Source organism: Nerophis lumbriciformis, linkage group LG21, assembly GCF_033978685.3.
Source record: "Nerophis lumbriciformis linkage group LG21, RoL_Nlum_v2.1, whole genome shotgun sequence".
NCBI lineage: Eukaryota > Metazoa > Chordata > Actinopteri > Syngnathiformes > Syngnathidae > Nerophis > Nerophis lumbriciformis.
The window spans coordinates 24,242,501-24,256,997 of NC_084568.2; the positions used below are offsets into that span (position 1 = coordinate 24,242,501).

At 38.8% G+C, this 14,497-nt stretch overlaps 1 protein-coding gene across 2 annotated transcripts in view; it reads right to left on the reverse strand.

Annotated features, from left to right (window-relative positions):
• The window catches only part of cgna (cingulin a), a 59,700-nt gene that overhangs the window by 318 nt on the left and 44,885 nt on the right, over nucleotides 1–14,497 (reverse strand). For both annotated transcript variants that reach the window (XM_061982574.2, XM_061982575.2), the window contains 5 exons: nucleotides 13,721–13,894; nucleotides 13,531–13,649; nucleotides 10,309–10,417; nucleotides 4,807–4,970; nucleotides 1–378 (listed from right to left, as the gene is read on the reverse strand). The exon at nucleotides 1–378 is cut by the window's left edge and continues 318 nt beyond it. In XM_061982574.2, the coding sequence (XP_061838558.1) occupies nucleotides 249–378; nucleotides 4,807–4,970; nucleotides 10,309–10,417; nucleotides 13,531–13,649; nucleotides 13,721–13,894 (696 nt within the window). In that variant the 3' untranslated portion in view covers nucleotides 1–248. The remainder of the gene's footprint in view (nucleotides 379–4,806; nucleotides 4,971–10,308; nucleotides 10,418–13,530; nucleotides 13,650–13,720; nucleotides 13,895–14,497) is intronic.

Here is a 14,497-nt window from a genome sequence, read left to right on the forward strand (position 1 = left end):
GCCTTACACATGGAGGGAAACTATTAAAGTTGGAGCAGCAATAGTTTATTTTTTGTTTTATTGTGTACCCAGCAGTTTGCAAATGCTCCCACAAGGAAGTCACCTAGAGCACAGAGGAAGTCAGGCTTCCTTCAATTCACTCCCCATGTGGAGAATGTTTCCCTACTAACCTTTAAAACATCCCTTCTTGTACTGGTGTGAACCACCTGGAATAATGCATCTACAGGGGAGCGACACTCGGTGCTGCTTCAACAGGAGCTGGTCTGCAGGTTGCTTTCAGTGAGGATGGAGGTGATGGAGGACGGCCCGTAAATACTGTCGTCATCGTCCGAGCTGAGAGCAGATGAATCCAAAACGGGCCGCATTGCTGCTTTTCTCCTGCAAGACAAGCATCACCATTACTTCCTTACTTTTACATCTGTTTTTGCCTTCAGTTTCCACAAACATCACCATTACTTTAATTGTATTACCGTATTTTTCGGAGTATAAGTCGCTCCAGAGTATAAGTCGCACCGGCCGAAAATGCATAATAAAGAAGGGAAAAAACATGTATAAGTCGCACGGGAGTATAAGTCGCATTTTGGGGGAAATTTATTTGATAAATAATAGTCTCTTACGTGAATGAGCTAAATAATAGTATTTGATATTTTACGGTAATGTGTTAATAATTTCACATATAAGTCGTTCCTGAGTATAAGTCGCACCCCCGGCCAGACTATGAAAAAAAACTGCGACTTACAGTATAGTCCGAAATATACGGTATTACTTTACGGGCTGTTTTTGCCCTCAGTTTCCACAACCATCACCATTACTTCTATTCTATTACTACTTTTACAGATGTTTTTTTGTCTTCAGTTTCCGCAACCATCACCATTACTTCTTATTATTATTACTTTTACAGATGTTTTTAACTTTCAGTTTCGCACAACCATCACTATTACTTTTATTATTTTACTACTTTTAGATCTGGTTTTGCCTTTAGTTTCCACAGCCATCACCATTACTTACATTTTAATACTACTTTTAGATCTGGTTTTGCCTTCAGTTTCCACAGCCATCACCATTACTTCTATTTATTATTACTTTTACAGATGTTTTACCATCAGTTTCCACAAATATCACCAATAATTTTATTTTATTATTACTTTACGGGCTGTTTTTGCCTTCAGTTTCTACAACCATCACCATTACTTCTTATTATTATTACATTTACAGAGGATTTTAGCCTTCAGTTTTCACAACCATCACTGTTACGTTTATTCTTTTACTACTTTTAGATCTGGTTTTGCCTTTAGTTTCCACAGCCATCAACATTACTTACATTTTATTACTACTTTTAGATCTGGTTTTGTTTTTAGTTTCCACAGCCATCATCATTACCGTATTTTTCGGACTATAAGTCGCAGTTTTTTTCATAGTTTGGCCGGGGGTGCGACTTATACTCAGGAGCGACTTATGTGTGAAATTATTAACACATTACTGTAAAATGTCAAATAATATTATTTAGCTCATTCACGTAAGAGACTAGACGTATAAGATTTCATGGGATTTAGCGATTAGGAGTGACAGATTGTTTGGTAAACGTATAGCATGTTCTATATGTTATAGTTATTTGAATGACTCTTACCATAATATGTTACGTTAACATACCAGGCACGTTCTCAGTTGGTTATTTATGCCTCATATAACGTACACTTATTCAGCCTGTTGTTCACTATTCTTTATTTATTTTAAATTGCCTTTCAAATATCTATTCTTGGTGTTGGGTTTCATCAAATAAAATACCCCCAAAAATGCGACTTATACTCGAGTCAGTGCGACTTATACAGTATATGTTTTCTTCCTTCTTTATTATGCATTTTTGGCCGGTGCGACTAATACTCTGGAGCGACTTATACTCCGAAAAATACGGTACTTACATTTTATTACTACTTTTAGATCTGGTTTTGCCTTCAGTTTCCACAGCCATCGCCATTACTTCTATTTATTATTACCTTTACAGATGTTTTGCTATCAGTTTCCAAAACCATCATCATTACTTCTATTCTATTACTACTTTTACAGATGTTTTTTGTCTTCAGTTTCTGCAACCACCACCATTACTTCTTATTATTATTACTTTTACAGAGGATTTTAGCCTTCAGTTTCGCACAACCATCACTATTACTTTTATTATTTTACTACTTTTAGATCTGGTTTTGCCTTTAGTTTCCACAGCCATCACCATTACTTACATTTTAATACTACTTTTAGATCTGGTTTTGCCTTCAGTTTCCACAGCCATCACCATTACTTCTATGTATTATTACCTTTACAGATGTTTAACCATCAGTTTCCACAAACATCACCAATAATTTTATTTTATTATTACTTTAAGGGCTGTTTTTGCCTTCAGTTTCCACAACCATCACCATTACTTCTATTCTATTACTACTTTTACAGATGTTTTTTGTCTTCAGTTTCCGCAACCATCACCATTACTTCTTATTATTATTACTTTTACAGATGTTTTTAACCTTCAGTTTTGCAAAACCATCACTATTACTTTTATTATTTTACCACTATTAGATCTGGTTTTGCCTTTAGTTTCCACAGCCATCACCATTACTTACATTTTATTACTACTTTTAGATCTGGTTTTGCCTTTAGTTTCCACAGCCATCACCATTACTTCTATTTATTATTACTTTTACAGATGTTTTGCCTTCAGTTTACACAAACATCACCATTACTTTTATTGTATTATTACTTTACGGGCTGTTTTTGCCCTCAGTTTCCACAACCATCACCATTACTTCTATTCTATTACTACTTTTACAGATGTTTTTTTGTCTTCAGTTTCCGCAACCATCACCATTACTTCTTATTATTTCTACTTTTACAGATGTTTTTAACCTTCAGTTTCGCACAACCATCACTATTACTTTTATTATTTTACTACTTTTAGATCTGGTTTTGCCTTTAGTTTCCACAGCCATCACCATTACCGTATTTTTCGGACTATAAGTCGCAGTTTTTTTCATAGTTTGGCCGGGGGTGCGACTTATACTCAGGAGCGACTTATGTGTGAAATGATTAACACATTACCATAAAATGTCAAATAATATGATTTAGCTCATTCACATAAGAGACTAGACGTATAAGATTTCATGGGATTTAGCGATTAGGAGTGACAGATTGTTTGGTAAACGTATAGCATGTTCTATATGTTATAGTTATTTGAATGACTCTTACCATAATATGTTACGTTAACATACCAGGCACGTTCTCAGTTGGTTATTTATGCCTCATATAACGTACACTTATTCAGCCTGTTGTTCACTATTCTTTATTTATTTTAAATTGCCTTTCAAATGTCTATTCTTGGTGTTGGGTTTTATCAAATACATTTCCCCCAAAAATGCGACTTATACTCGAGTCAGTGAGACTTATATGTTTTTTTTTCTTCTTTATTATGCATTTTCGGCCGGTGCGACTAATACTCCGGAGCGACTTATACTCCGAAAAATACGGTACTTACATTTTATTACCGGTACTACTTTTAGATCTGGTTTTGCCTTCAGTTTCCACAGCCATCGCCATTACTTCTATTTATTATTACCTTTACAGATGTTTGCTATCAGTTTCCAAAACCATCATCATTACTATTTTTACAGATGCTTTTTGCCTTCAGTTTCCGCAACCATCACCATTACTTCTTTTTATTATTACTTTTACAGAGGATTTTAGCCTTCAGTTTCCACAACCATCACTATTACTTTTATTCTTTAACTACTTTTAGATCTAGTTTTGCCTTTAGTTTCCACAGCCGTCAACGTTACTTCTATTTTATTACTACTTTTACAGATGTTTTTGCCTTCAGTTTCCACATATATCACCATTACTTCTGTTTCATTATTACTTTTAGAGCTGGCTTTGCTTTCAGTTTCCACATATAACACCATTACTTCTGTTTCATTATTACTTTTAGAGCTGGCTTTGCTTTCAGTTTCCACAGCCATCACCATTCCTTCTATTTTATTACTACTTTTATATCTGGATTTGCTTTTAGTTTCCGCAGCTATCACCATTACTTTTATTTTAGAACTACTTTTTCAGATGTTTTTGCCTCCAGTTATTACTATTACTTCTATTTTAGCACTCTCACATCTGTTTTGCCTTCAGTTTCCACAGCCATTACCATTACTTCTATTCTATTACTACTTCTACGGATGTTTTTTGCCTTTAGTTTCCACATTCATCACAATACTTATGTTTTATTATTACTTTTAGAGCTGTTTTGCCTTGTGTTTCCACAACCTTTACCATTACTTCTATTATATTACTTCTTTTACAGATGTTTTTGCCTTCAGTTTCCACATTAATCACAATTATTTCCATTCTATTACTACTTTTAGATCTGGCTTTAGCACCAGTTTCCACATTCATCACCATTACTTATTTTATATTACTACTTTTACATGTTTTTTCCTGCAGTTTTCACACTCATTAGGAAGATCAGAGAGCTACCTCTGGTGGCCAGGCCAAGCGATGTAATTAAGAATGCCTGACCTTGAATGGCCCTTAGGGGCTCTCCGGGTGCAGTGAAACTGCATTTATGATGATATATTGTACACACGACACATTGTGAAATACCTCAGATACACAGAATGTCTCTTGCAGGTGTGTGAGACGTACTGTATGTGCATTGGAATTCCTGGCTAATATTGTCACTCACATAATAGTTTTTTCCTTGTGACGCAAAGATATGTCGTATAGCTTCAGGCCTCAGGGGAAAAAAATTGTTGTAAAAACGCTGCAGCTTACTTGAGCTCTGTTTCCAAAGCAGTGACGCGCGACTGCAAGGCGTCTTTGAGCTCCATCTGCTCCTCCATGTCTCTCTGAGCCTTCCTCCTCAGCGTGTCTACTCTCTCCAGCTCCGTCTCGCCTTCGTCCACCTGCCTCTTCAGAGCCTTGACCTTCAGAGAAAGCTGCGAAGACAACATGAGGGCACAGCTGATGAGCACCAACCTACTTTGTGGACGTGGCTCGGATTGACTGACTCACTAATGAGCGGTTGTAGACATAAGAACAAATTAGGGACAGAAGAAGAAAGCGTGATAATAAAGTGATTATTTTTGTTGTCCTTGTTTCCTAGCGTCCTCCTGTTAGGATATTTCATTTCCATGAAAAAAAACAAAACCTTTGTAAACACAATAGGTCAGGCCTTCAAAATAAAAGCATGCTATGAAAAGTACAGCTGGTTGCACCACACCATGTGAGGTGACAAAAGCGTGACTTGTGACAGGCAGCCCAACGAGTCACGTGATTCAATCAACATGACAGCGCAAAAAAAAAGGATAGACATGAAGATGACAGAGAAGGCATCGCTAAAAAAAACTCAAGTCTTGTGTAATTATTTTGACAGATATGTATGTGCAGTATGTCTTAATCACCGACTGCAAGCATACGTTACCATTTAGTAGAGATGTCCGATAATGGCTTTTTTTGCCAATATCCGATATTGTCCAACTCTTAATTACCGATTCCGATATCAACCGATACCGATATATACAGTCGTGGAATTAACACATTATTATGCCTAATTTTGTTGTGATGCCCCGCTGGATGCATTAAACAATGTAACAAGGTTTTCCAAAATAAATCAACTCAAGTTATGGAAAAAAATGCCAAAATGGCACTGCCATATTTATTATTGAAGTCACAAAGTGCATTATTATTTTTTAACATGCCTCAAAACAGCAGCTTGGAATTTGGGACATGCTCTCCCTGAGAGAGCATGCATGAGGAGGTTGAGGTGGGCGGGGTTCGGGAGGAGGGCGGGGTTGAGGTGGGGGGCGGGGGCGGGGGGTAAGGAATAGCGGGGGGGGGGGGGGGGGGGGGTGTATATTGTAGTGTCCCGGAAGAGTTAGTGCTGCAAGGGGTTCTGGGTATTTGTTCTGTTGTGTTACGGTGCGGATGTTCTCCCGAAATGTGTTTGCCATTCTTGTTTGGTGTGGGTTCACAGTGTGGCGCATATTTGTAACAGTGTTTAAGTTGTTTATACGGCCACCCTCAGTGTGACCTGTATGGCTATTGACCAAGTATGCGTTGCATTCACTTGTGTTTGTGAAAAGCCGTAGATATTATGTGACTGGGCCGGCAGGCAAAGGAGTTTACTTTTTGAAACCGATACCGATCATTTTGAAACCGATACCGATAATTTCCGATATTACATTTTAAAGCATTTATCGACCGATCATATCGACCGTCCGATATTATCGGACATCCCTACCATTAAGAGAACGGACTTAACAAATAAATGCATATATTTGTCACAATTTGAAGGTCAACTTTGTAAAGATTGCCATTTGAGCCAAAGAAAATGATTTGAATTTGATTGGCTGTCGCTCATGGAAAGGTTAAAAAAAAAAAAACATGCAATGGCCGTTGTGGTGCTGTCAAACAGGTGCGCGAGACCATAAATCACTCCAAACACTGCAATATGATGACTTGGCGCCCGTTAGCATGAAGAGGGAAGTTCACAATCATCATGGATCTTTTGTTTAAATGCGAGCGCCGTCAAAGCATCCACCTAACCGTGACTTACTGAGCAGCAGCTTTAGGGGGTTTCCCTTATTTTGGTGGGAAATTTCCCACAATTCCAATTGCACAAAATGTATTTTGCCAAAGCTTTAAAGGTAAATAGCAGTTTCTTTTCCGTTGCCCTGTGAGTAAGACTAAGAAGACGGTGGACCAGGACAAGATGAGTTGGTCAAGACCAGCCCGGGTTATGCTTCTACGTACTGCAGTCACTACACCAGGGCTATTCAACTACATCATAAAGAGGGCTGCAGTTTCAAGAGCCCAAAGGCTCAGGGGCCGGACATCGAAAAATGGATATTTCGTCAGAAAGTGCCTTTGCAGGTTATATTTCCTTGAGACTGCGTTTACTTAATTGCAAAGTAAATACATCGGCTTTCACACTGCACTGTCAATAAATTCATTCTTCTGCCCTCGTTTCCAGCGAGTTAACAGTATGAAGAAAAAGAAGCTGCAGTTTTTGTTGAGAATTGATGTTCCTTCTTTTGAATTATTTTCCTTCTTTAGTTTTATTTCTTTACACTTCTTCCTTCATTTAGGTTTGTAAGACTGAGGATATAAACATAAAATAAACATAACAAAAGTAGAATGTCCATTGTGTAGTTTACATAAATAATGTCCATTGTGTATTTTACATAAATAAAATAGAAGGTTTACTGTTAATATGTTAATGTTAATACACAATAAACTACAAATGTTTACACATATAGAAATGACACAACATTCCAGCACCAAACATTGTATGTGACTCATAGCGTTGTCGCCCTCTACTGGTCAAATTTAGCACTACATGTATTAAACAAGGTTGGATTGTTACTCTCAGAAATGGATGGATGGAAAAAAGAACACAACCACGGATTTTTTTTAAATACATCACAAAGTCAGCAATTTCAATACAAAACAAACTTAATATCTTTATGCACAATATCTATACTTACAAATGTTTGACCAAGTTTTGTGATGAAGCTTACACGCTGGGATTTCTACAATTGTTGCAGCTTGTCTGGATCAATGTGACCATCGCTTAAAAGGTCGGCCAGAAAACCATGACTTGAGCACTTGCTCGGGGCACAACAGTCATATTTTGTTGTCCAGTCGTTGTTAAAAGTCAGATTTTTGCAATTGATTTAGAATTTTTTTCCAGGGTTGATTGAGTGGTTTTCTTCCTACTGCTGCTCCACTGTGGCACATATGCCTCTCGCTGTTGCCCCCTGCGAGGTGGCATTCAGGATCAACCCTAGTTTTAATAGTTTCAGTCTATTTGGGTGATGTTCGGCAGGCCAAATGAAAGGCTTTGGCGGGCAAGATGTGGCCCACAGGCCGCTGGTTGAATAGGCCTGCACTACACCAACCCCTCAGACGCCATATTGATCTTTTTATAGCTCTTCATTAAGGTTGAGCCAATGACGTACATTTGTCTGCCGAAACGCTACGGGGTGCTGTTTTCCTGAAGAGTCAACTCTGAACCCCAACTCTCATAAGACGACGAATCACAAGCATTCTGGTCCACATCGCTGTGCAGCGAGATTTAAAAAAAATTTGGAGGTCCACATCAAGCTATGCAGGATGGTTTGCAGGGGGAAGAGCGAGCCAGTGGAGTGGACAATAGTCCAGGCTCTAGACCAGGGATCACTACCTGGCAGGCCGAGGTCCGAGTCCGGACCCAGACGCTGTCCGATACAGCATCTGGGTCCGGACTCGGTCAATTAATTATTCAAAGAGGCTGTTTGCAACTTCCTCCCAGTTATATCTTTCAAACTAAATAATTAAACAACAACGCTATTGGCTAGCTTATGTTACCATTAGTGAACACATTTGTTTTAAAACTGTCTATATTTTTTACAACTAATAATCTTCTAATAATTCTGAGCCGAATAAAATGATTGCCATTTACTGCCGTCACTCATCCTGTCTCGTCAACACGTACACAAATACAAAACCAGTCTAAGAAAATAAACTAACAATTCGCAGTCATGTTGTTGTCATGATAGAATTCAACAATACATTCAATGATAGTTAACGTTAACTATCCAAATCGCTATCATTAGCTAACAACACCCAAATCTAATGCACATGCACGTGTCACGTATATGCGTATAATGTCATTATGTCCGAGAAACCTTAGAACAGGGGTGAGCAAACTACGGCCCGTGGGCCACATTCGGCCCGTGGGCCACATTCGGCCCGCCAAATAGTTAAAACAGAATTGAGCAGAGATCTGTTTTGAGAATTGGCACAACAAACGTGATACTAGACTTGGACGCACTGGAAAAAAGGGTGATCAACAACACTGCTCCCACTAAAAGAGAATGTACGTGTTAACCCTTTAATACCATTTTGATGTTTCTTTGATGTTCTGATATATCATTGTTGAAAATAGATGTATTATGATTAAAATAGCCCATTTTTGAGAAGCCTGCTCTTTAGTTCCAACAGATGTGATATGCTTTGAAATGCCCGGCCGTCAAATTTCAAAAGCCAATGTGGCCCCTGAGCCAAAAAGTTTGCCCACCCCTGCCTTGTAAGGCGGGATATAACACGTAAAATACATTCGAAAGTTTGCGGTCTCTTGGCATCTGTGTACATGTTGCAAATAGCCCTTTTGAGTATTTTGAAGTTTTGATGGGTCGCTTCTATTTTGACAGGCACAGCTTTTATAGACTTTACGGATTTCATCGGATCAGGAAATATACTGAGCAATTGCATGCAAGTTAAACTAGCTCACATGACAGTGCTCAGCCAATCAAATCTCGGCATTCCAGGCGGTAAACATGGCAACTCTCCATGCAGAGACAGACGAAATAGAAAAATGTGTGATACCCGCAAAAATAGGATGGGAAGAGTGAGAGGACAGCGATGAGAGACAACAGAATAATAAATAAACATTGCGGTCGATGAAAAGAGTGCAGAATGTTATACCTTATTTATGTTCGATTTTCCTTCCGGAAGCACCACATTAGTAAATACTGTATCTAATAAAACATCAATGTGAAATATCATTCTGACACAAAGCAGATTTTTGACCAAACCTACACACTCATGTCTGGAGTTATGACGAAAAAAATAAGCAATCACAACTTGTCCAGGGTGTACCCCACCTACCGCCCTAATGCAGCTGAGATAGGCTCCAGCACCCCCCGCGACCCCGAAAGGGACAATCGTTGGAAAATGGATGGAAAGCCTACATTAAGATAAACACCTAAACTGTAAACCAGTGGTTCTCAGTACTAGCCTAGAGACAATTTTCAGCTTGCATTGTTTTGTTATTTAGGGAGGATGTTACCGGATCTTCCAAAGAAGAAATGTTCTGTATCTCAACCTATTTTCACATTTTTGTTGAAGATGGGTTCCACTGTAAATAATAGGGGTGTCAAAAAAATATATATGTTCAATTCTTGATCGATTAAAAAAATAAAAAATGTATTAAAAAAAATAAAAAATAAAACATTTAAACCCCCCCTAAAATCCGTCATGTCCACCTTAAATAAATATTTGGGTAACATTTTATCAAGCAAAACCAGTTCTCTTTCAAGTAATATAAAATGTCTCAGAGCTGTTGATCTATTTTATGGAAAATTGTAGTTAATCATAGAACTGGCACATAACGTTACTAAAAAAGTATTGATTTTGAATCGAGAGTTACCCCCAAGAATCGAATCAAATCGAATCGTGTGGTGCCCAAAGATTCACAGCCCTAGTAAATAAATACATTGTCATTGTGCCCACCTGGTCTTTTTGTTCAATGTGTGCTTGTCTCTCCTCGTCCAGCATCATGTCCAACTCTTTCAGCTTCCTCTCCAAACGGCGTTGGGATGCCAAACTGGAATTCTTCTCTCTGCACACAGAAAAAGATAAACATATGTTGTATAAAAGTATAAGCACACACTTTCAGGTAGGCCTAACCCACTTGCACCCCACTTAATATGAATTCTTAATTTTAATGATTACACTAAGGACAATTGTATGCAATCAAATTGTAGAAAGAGTTTGGGGAGACCCTACTCTGTTCACCAGTGTACAAAGCTTGCAAGTGTTCTGTGGGGAAGAACCCCATTAAGGCTTTGGGATGAACCAAAACAGAGATGCTGCCCCAGCAGACCCTCTGTCGGGGTCCAACATGAATTAGCTCTGAGCTCAAAAATGGAAAAGTTCCCACTGACAAACTGAAAAGATTGTTAGAATGTTGCTAGTATTGGGACCCGCCCTTAAGGAGGCATGAGTCCACCCAGATCCTTTTAATCTAAGGCTGCCTAAAATGATGAGAGGTGAATAGAATTTAAGTTTAACAATCTACAAAAAAGAGTAAGTACAAACAATAGCATACCAGCGCTGGTAGAGTGAACCGATCTCTCTAATGTTTGGAGCAAGCCCTAAAATGGTCGCCCGCCTCTCATGCTTTTGTCCGTCTTGCCTGCTCGAAACTAAAGGTTAACTTGGCGGCGTGTGTGTGCCAAGCGCACACACATTGTTACACCATTAAACTAGAGAAAATAACACACTGTAAATTTCCGGACTATAAGCTGCTACTTTTTTCCAACGCTTTGACCCTATGGCTTATAAAGCGGTGTGGCAAATTTATGGAGTTTTCTTCGCAAACGGCCGTTACTGCAAATAGTTTTCATAGAACACAAGCAAAGACACTGAACAGGTGTTTTCTTGTTTGTACAATGACGCCATCTTTTGGACGAGTTCGCTCACTGCAGGTGCTGCTGGTTGAACTTCTACAGCAGGGGTGTCAAACTCAATTTAGTTCAGGGACCACATTGAGGAAAATCTATTCCCAAGTGGGCGGGACTGGTAAAATCATGGCATGATAAGTTTTAAAAAATGACAACTTCAGATTATTTTCTTTTACTTTACTTTGGCCAAAAATTTAACCAACCAATTGTGTGAATTTGTACATATCACAAATAATCCTCTTGACAAAAGACTTTGAGTTGGTTGAAACTTCCGAGGAAAAAATTAGTGCAGTTTCAAAAACAAAATGAAGAACACAATGAACTTAGAGACTTTATCTCAGTAGATCTACAAAGCCATTATATTTTAAGTCACAGCCTATTTAGGGTTGAACTAAATAAATAAATGAAAACTCTTCCAGGTATCAAATACCTCATTAGTCATTTCTACATATTAATCCTGTGCTAACTCAACAAACCATACAAACGGAGGTATAAACTATTCAAGAGGGTTGAGTTACACTCTGCGTCCACTTTTCTCTTTTATGACAGAGATATTTTGGGAAAATGCGGGTGCCAAAGCACAATGTGTTCGAAGTAGAAGATGTCAAATGGCAGGTTTTACGTTTAATTTGGGTCGAGGGGAGGAGCCGCAGCCACGCTTTACTGTGTACCTCTTGCTTGGCCCTGCTATAAAACGTTTGCTTGCCTAACAAAATTGCTATTGCGACATCCAGCGGACACATTTAGAACAGCAAACTGTAGCAACATTGTTATTGTAAGAGCGAACACTGAGGAACTATTTTTCTAGCATAGTAACACATCGGCGTGCTACGGTATTAGCAGTATAAGCTAACTACATCAAGAGATAAACTAGCTTCTACGTCAGCACGAACAGCGTTTAAGTTTGTAATGCACAACATATTGCGATAAAACACCAATCCGTACTGACTGAAAACCATGAACAATTATATTACAGTATCTGTAAAGTATTAGCACACATTTCACCTACTCAGTGGCCTAGTGGTTAGCGTGTCCGCCCTGAGATCGGTAGGTTGTGAGTTCAAACACCGGCAGAGTCATACCAAAGACTATAAAAATGGGACCCATTACCTCCCTACTTGGCACTCAGCATCAAGGGTTGGAATTGGGGGTTAAATCACCAAAATGATTCCCGGGCGCGGCACCACTGCAGCCCACTGCTCCCCTCACCTCCCAGGGGGTGAACAAGGGGACGGTTCAAATGCAGAGGACAAATTTCACCACACCTAGTGTGTGTGTGACAATCATTGATACTTTAAATTAACTTAACTTCATGTTTTGTTTGTACACAGCTACCTAGGCTGTGTATGTACTGTAGTTGTACGGTGATGTGCAGCATGTTTTATGATCAATAGTATAGTGACTGATGCACAGTTGTCCGTTTGGTCAAGCTGGCCGGGGACGTTTCTAGTTGATTTGGGCACTCCAATAATCCGGCATAACTTGGCTCAAAAGTTCCAAATTTGTAGAGTGACCAAGTCGCACCGACCTCACTCTCTAGACTTCCATCTGCTCCAACGTTTCAGCCTCTTCTTTGTGCTCGCTTCTATAAGCAGTAGTTCATCTTCTGTATATTTAGTTTAAAGAAAGATAAGGTTGTGAATCCTCATTTGTCCAAAAATAGTCGTCTTACGGTGTCTGTTACCAAGTCTGCTATGATTACAAAACACACTCGCGTTTGATTCCGGGAGTATAGGAACATATTAGTTGCGGGAAGTCAGAAGTGCGCTGCTATGGAAACGGAAGAAAATGTACCGAAGAATTAGTTCCAGTTGGGCATAAAATGACCAAAATACGGTAAATATTGTACATATTACACATTGTTATAAATGTGTTTGTTATTACATTATATATATAGATTTGCAGCATGTATATTAAACATTGATGAGGGTTTTGAAGTTGTTTTAGAGGCTTTGAAGGCGATAACGATGACTCCCATTAGCCGCATCTTGCAAGTGTATTTTATCATCTTTAAAATCCTTAAAAAATTAAGACTTTTGTTCTTGTCTCTCATAATGATTGTGAACGATAGGCAAAATTCCAAAAAATGTGCAGTTCCCCTTTAAGAATGTTAAGAATGAGATGAAAACACTTTTATTACCGATTTAAAAGTGTGTTTAAAGAGTGTTAACAGGTCAGAGTCAGACCCCGGAACAAATTATGTCTATTTTTAATATTTCCTATGGGAAGGAAGAAATGGGAGGTCAACATGCATCTAAGAACAGATTACCTCTCCTCACTCCGAATTTGCTCCTCAAGCTCCTGGATTTTGCTCTCCAGCTGAGAGACTCCAGTCGAGGAGCGGGACTGGCCCTCCATGTCGGCAACGCGACTCCTCAGCTCCTTGAGCTGCAGCGACGCAAAATTAAAGGTTGAGTCTAATCATAATGTATGAATGCTTTACATGCAGGTGGACATACATGTCTCTCCATAGCGGTCTTGTCCAACTCCAAGTCCTGTTTGGACGACCTCTCCTGCATTATATCCGAGCGTAGCTGATCAATCTGGTCTCGGCTTCGGGACAAACGCTCTGTCAACATCTCTGCGCTGCTTTTCTCCTCCTCCAGCTCCACCTCCACACGCTTCAACTTGTCCTGAAAGACACATTTGAGTCATGCTCATTAATTTATTTTCAAATGATCGTCCTGTCCTTAAAGTGGTCCACACATAGCTGCTTGGTGAAAATGATCAACAATGTGGTAATTATAATAATAACAATACAATTATGTTCTTAATGTGAAGCAATATGATCTTTCATCAAAGACAGATGAGTACTGTAAGTCCAAGAAACCCGTCCTGTAAAGAACGAAAAATCGCCAAAAGAAAATCTCCCAAGATGCAAAATGTGTTACTCCAAACCAGTCATTCACTCTCAACTGGTGGTGCTGATCCAAAAGTGGGAATGCAAACCGATTTTCAGTCGGTGGCTGGTTTTTGCCTGAGCAAAAAAATAATACTAACTAAATAAAAAATACTAAAACAACAATACGCTTTTATTCTGAAGGGGATTTTTTTGTGTTTTTTGTTTATACTTCTTAAGATGGCGACAACACTATGTACTGCTGTTTGAAATCTGCTGTCATAGAAGAAAACCAACAAAGTTTGTAGTCTACTGACAACAAGTTGTGCAATGTGCCAGTCCTGTCTCTTATTAAGTATTTAAATGTGTTTTCCTGTAAATAGTGTATGCTTATCAT